The 5,000-nt window shown below is 37.6% G+C and overlaps 1 protein-coding gene across 1 annotated transcript in view; it reads right to left on the reverse strand.

The window, feature by feature from the left end:
* The window catches only part of LOC138003738 (protein phosphatase 3 catalytic subunit alpha-like), a 23,570-nt gene that overhangs the window by 17,981 nt on the left and 589 nt on the right, over positions 1-5,000 (reverse strand). Inside the window, exons 3-5 of the mRNA XM_068849960.1 lie at positions 4,811-4,935; positions 4,471-4,582; positions 1,471-1,616 (exon numbers count right to left, since the gene is read on the reverse strand). Of these exons, the coding sequence (XP_068706061.1) occupies positions 1,471-1,616; positions 4,471-4,582; positions 4,811-4,935 (383 nt within the window). The remainder of the gene's footprint in view (positions 1-1,470; positions 1,617-4,470; positions 4,583-4,810; positions 4,936-5,000) is intronic.

The raw sequence follows: 5,000 nt of genomic DNA on the forward strand, positions 1-5,000 counted from the left end.
CCAATAGTTTTATCTTGGATTGCTAATTACTATTCTACAATACAAAATGGGAGTTACCCAGTTCATTTTTTAGATATAAGCAAGCAAAGACGAAATATAGGTTGTTTTTGGAGAGCTTTCATGTTGCCATGGTAAAATATTAAGCCACAGTGGGTGTATTTTGTCAAGCAATAATTGTTGTTTCGTATGGTACCATTGCTGTTACATAATACAGTGCTGTAGTGACAACCCTTCTAATAGGAAGGTCTCTCAAAAAGGTAGTGAAACTGGTTCCAGCCAAGTTTAGTACTGTACATATGCAGTTGTACATGATAGGCCTTCTGATATTACAAGATGGTACAATTTTGCACAATCGACCTCAAATCGCATCCGATCGCACAATTCACGAAAAATCGCATAATTCACAAAAGGACGAACAAAATTCATAAAATGAAACATAAATCAACACGTTTCTTAGAAATTCCAGCATAAATACGCCATTCTAAAGTCAGTCACCTTCGATTTCGTAAACATTCGAAGTTCAAAGCTTTACTTTTCATGTCGGGGACCTGGTACGAGTCTCCTTCTATTGGTGCAACACAAACACGCCCTTATATACACATCACTGAAATGACACAGTTGCCTTCTCTTAGAGAAGAAATTTGTGAAAAATAAGCGAAGTTGTAAGTTTCTCGGCAAAATCTAGTTTCTTTCGTTGAAAACTGATAAAAACTTACTTTTTCTTCGATGAAGATGGAAGTTCCCACCTTCCGCCCAATCTGACAGCTCACGATCGAGCAAGAAAGTACCTCACAGGTACGCTCCACGTGGACGATGCACTGATGTTTTTCTGGTCGTGCAATATTATGGCCTTTTATACCCCAGAAAATAAGCCATGGCTTACTCTGGCCACGGTGTATAAAATACGCAAAAGGAACTATTTATACGAATATATATTCCCTGGTCAATATAAGCCGCGGCTTGAAAAAGACGTGAACATAGATTTTGTACCATTTATACAGGGTGAACATTCGAGTATTCTGTAAGCCGCTGTTTATTTTCTCTCGTATAAATGGGGGTATGGCCCTATTGTGATTGACATCTTCGGAAGTTCGTGGTTGACAAACACCTTGATCATTCATTTGGCATGTTAGCTGCGTCCTTTCAACTTTTAACGTGGTGCACCGGTAGTGCAGAAGACCTCATTTTTTTATTTATCCCAACTAATGTCGATCCAGATACGTAATTACTGTTCCTTTGTGTTCAAAATGTCTTTAGGGCAGCAAAAAAGTGTTTTTCTTAACCTGAAACCTTATAAAACAAGCTTAAATTGCTGAGAAAAAAAATCACGTAATTTACATTATTTATCGCATAATTGGCCTTTCTAATCGCACAATCTGCCCTGAAAAAATCGCATAATTTGCATTTTTTAATTGCACCCTATCAGAAGGCCTGACATGAAGATCTTTTCCCCCTAAACAATCACCATACCTTCCTTATATCATCTAGAGTGTATATTTCTGGCGAGAGTCCTCCATGGACACAAAGAAACTGTCTGTTCATCAGGGCTGCCAGAGGAAGGGCATCAAATGATCTCATACAAGCATCATACACATCTTCAGTATACTTGATTTTACCTTAACAATAAAACAAACACATTGTAGATCAGTCATTCCAAAATGAAGACAAAGGTGGTTTAAGTTTCAACTCCACTTTGTTTTGGGTCACATGCTGCTTTGACCCCCACATCACCAGGGCTTTCAAGAAAATTTAAAGTTGGCAGTTGGTTTTGGGTGTTATGAAAAACTAAGACCCTCGAAAACTAAGACCTAACAGCCTTCTCAAAGTGGAAATGGTTTAGGTCCCAAAGGCACTCAAGCGAGTGCCCAAAGGGCACAAGCTAGGCGTGTTCCCCTAGGAAATTTTTGACATTTAGACACTCACGGATGCAATTTAGTGCAATCTGGTGGAATTATCAAAGTGACGAAGTTTCACATATGCAATTGACACTTGCATGGTGTCTGATAATACTGGAATGTTGGTTAAATAAACATTTCGCGTGCACAACACAAAAAATATTGCAGAAGTGAATTTGTACGTCAAACAGGCATTCAAGTCTTTATATCATCTCCAGTGACTTTACTTTAGAGCTACAATTGTGTTATCTTTTTTTTCTGTCTCACCTCGTTGTAATAAATGTAAGACATTTTCTGACTGGAAGGAGACGGTCAAACTTTCTGAGGAGGTGGCTCATTGAGCCATTGACTGGCCAGTTTTGAGAAAGCTGCCTAAGACCTAAGACCTAAGACCCATTGCTTACTTATTGGCACGGAAACTAAAGATAGGATCTTTCGAATAAGGATAAACTCAGTCTGTTAACCCTTTGGTTGTAACCATTAAAAGTGTGATACAATAATTATTTTGTGGATACACATTTGTTATTCTGCTTCCAGGATCAAAACAAGTCCACAATGTCGCCATTAAGTAACGCAAACAAAAAACAGTGGTACTGTCTATGGGGGTTGGGGGAGTGGCAGGGGATTTTCTATTTTATAATTTATAACGGAACTATTAAAGTAGTTATAGTTTCTTTTCGGACATGTTTTGTTTCTTTTTATACTGGTTTCAATGCTTCCAAGGCCGCTGCCTTAGAATATCTTCCAGGAACCCTTTGGGCTTCCAACACTAATAGTTCGTAGCCAGAGTCATTTTTCAAGAGCCCAGAATTAATTAATTTCAACTGGTATCATGATTATTTACATTATTTACAAGGTTGACTACAGACACCATGAAAAATCAACATTGTAATGGGAGGAGGGGGGAAAGCCGGTATTGTCCCAATGGTTTTGAACAGGATTGCCCGAGAGAAGAAATTCTTGATTATTGGATAACAAGCCTGCTAGGTTCATTGAATCTCATTAAAGAAGTGTCTCAGATAGTAAAACAATGTATTGCACTGGTGTAGAGGTGGTGTAAAGAAGGATTGTGAAAACGGTGGGTTTCGTTACAATGAACAGTCGACACTTCTCAGCCACAGTTCTCCACTATTTAAAGCAAGATATTTAGGTATAGAAATAATTTGTAAAAAAAGACTGTACAAAAATCATACTGTTTCTTTTCTATTCATACAAGTGCCTTTTGGCTTTAAAGATCACTGGGTGTGTATTTTACAACTGTGCTCCCTCTAGAAACAGTAAAATGCATTAAGTGGTTTTTTGTGCAGAAACGAACACCAATTAAAGATGAGCAAAAGTGTATATAACATGACACGCCATGTACATTCTGGTAGCTTCATCAAAAGCACAACCAGGAAATGTGTTTTTAGGAGTGGGCAATGTGAGGGAGCACTGTTGCCGTTGTCAACAACGGCTTGGGTCACACACCGACCAGTCTACTGTGTATGACACTGATTATTATCAGCAAGATGACACAGCAAATCTGGCGAAGGAAAATCTACAAAGACATGAATTTGGCTCTTAACCTTGTATTATTCTATTATCTACACAATTTGTGTTGTCTTTCAACTTGTGAGGTGTCTAGTTCTGCTTAGCAGAGTCAAAGGTATTCTGCACCTCGAAAGGGGCCACTAACTGCGCGGAGTCTGGGAACAAGTCTCCTGAAAATATTCTTTGCTGCTTTTAAGCTTCCATAAAACAAACTTTACTACAATAAGACAGGTTTTAATGCAATCTTACATATTGCTCACTGTTTTGGGGACATATATGATACGGTTTCCAGTTTTGAAGGATCCTTGTAGGATGATTGATTGTTAATTATAGTCAGCTTGAAGAAATTACCTACAGTATACTTCAACTACATGTAATATTCCAAAATCGAACTGAATCACTTCAACAAACATGATTTCTTCACTTTAGTTATATACAGTGTTCCACAACACCAAAGAATACAGTACAAAAACACATAGTTTACATGTAGGTCAGTTATAACAGAGCTCAAGACACCACAGGAGATTGAAGATTTGGTCAATGCTCTTAAAAGCAAAAAAAAAACCATGTAACAAACTAAGTTAACTATCAAACATTATCACTCATTTGTGAATAACATTGCTACAGCAAGTAACCATGACAAAAACGCATGATGAGTAGAAATGTTTCCATTGTTCAAGGTTAAGTCTAATGTCAATTAATGAAAAAGGATAAAACTATTGATGACCATCACTACTCCCTGAAACAGATGTAAATTTGTAAAGGTTCAACAAATCATTTATTCATGAAAACCCTTGAGTCCATAATAACGAAGTGACTCAAAAGCGAGGTTCAAAGGTCTTATTTTAATTTAAAGTCATCAAACTGTAAATCAATACCGAAATTAGACCAAACGAACGAGAAAAATATCGCTATTGTCCGAAAAACCATAAAATTTTATTTCCAAAACCGGGTACCAGGGTAAGACCACATTTAGGTATAAAAAAACCAACTCAGTGCTTTCAAAATCATTCGATTGAATGTGGACTATAAAAAGGATACTTACATTCTGTTTTGAAGGTAAAATACTCCGTTAAATGGCGACATTCGTGATTTCCTCTAAGCATAAATAGCGTGCTAGGATGTAGTAGTTTCAACGCCCACAAATACAACACGCACTGCAAAGAGATATAGAAATGAAAAATAAAAAGTTCTCACTAAAACGTCGATTGCTAACTTGTGCAATAATCGTCAAGGATTTGCGATGAACATACACAAAAAAGCACAGACGCGTCAAAGTGGAGTGTAAATTTACCGACAGTAGATTACGAGTGCAATTCTTAGCTTAGACACGGGTTTACCGGTCCACATCTGTCGATAGCAGGTTTTCGCGTACGTTCACTTACCTCAATTGAAAAATATCCTCTGTCAACATAGTCACCAAGAAAAAGATATCTCGTAGAACTTGGTGGTCCTCCGACTTCGAATAACTTTATTAGGTCGTAGAACTGTCCGTGTATATCACCACAAACTACAGGCAAATAGAACACGAGCTTGGTGAGTTTCATCAAAAACACTAGCTCACAACCTGTGCAT

Source organism: Montipora foliosa, chromosome 5 (assembly GCF_036669935.1).
Source record: "Montipora foliosa isolate CH-2021 chromosome 5, ASM3666993v2, whole genome shotgun sequence".
Lineage (NCBI taxonomy): Eukaryota > Metazoa > Cnidaria > Anthozoa > Scleractinia > Acroporidae > Montipora > Montipora foliosa.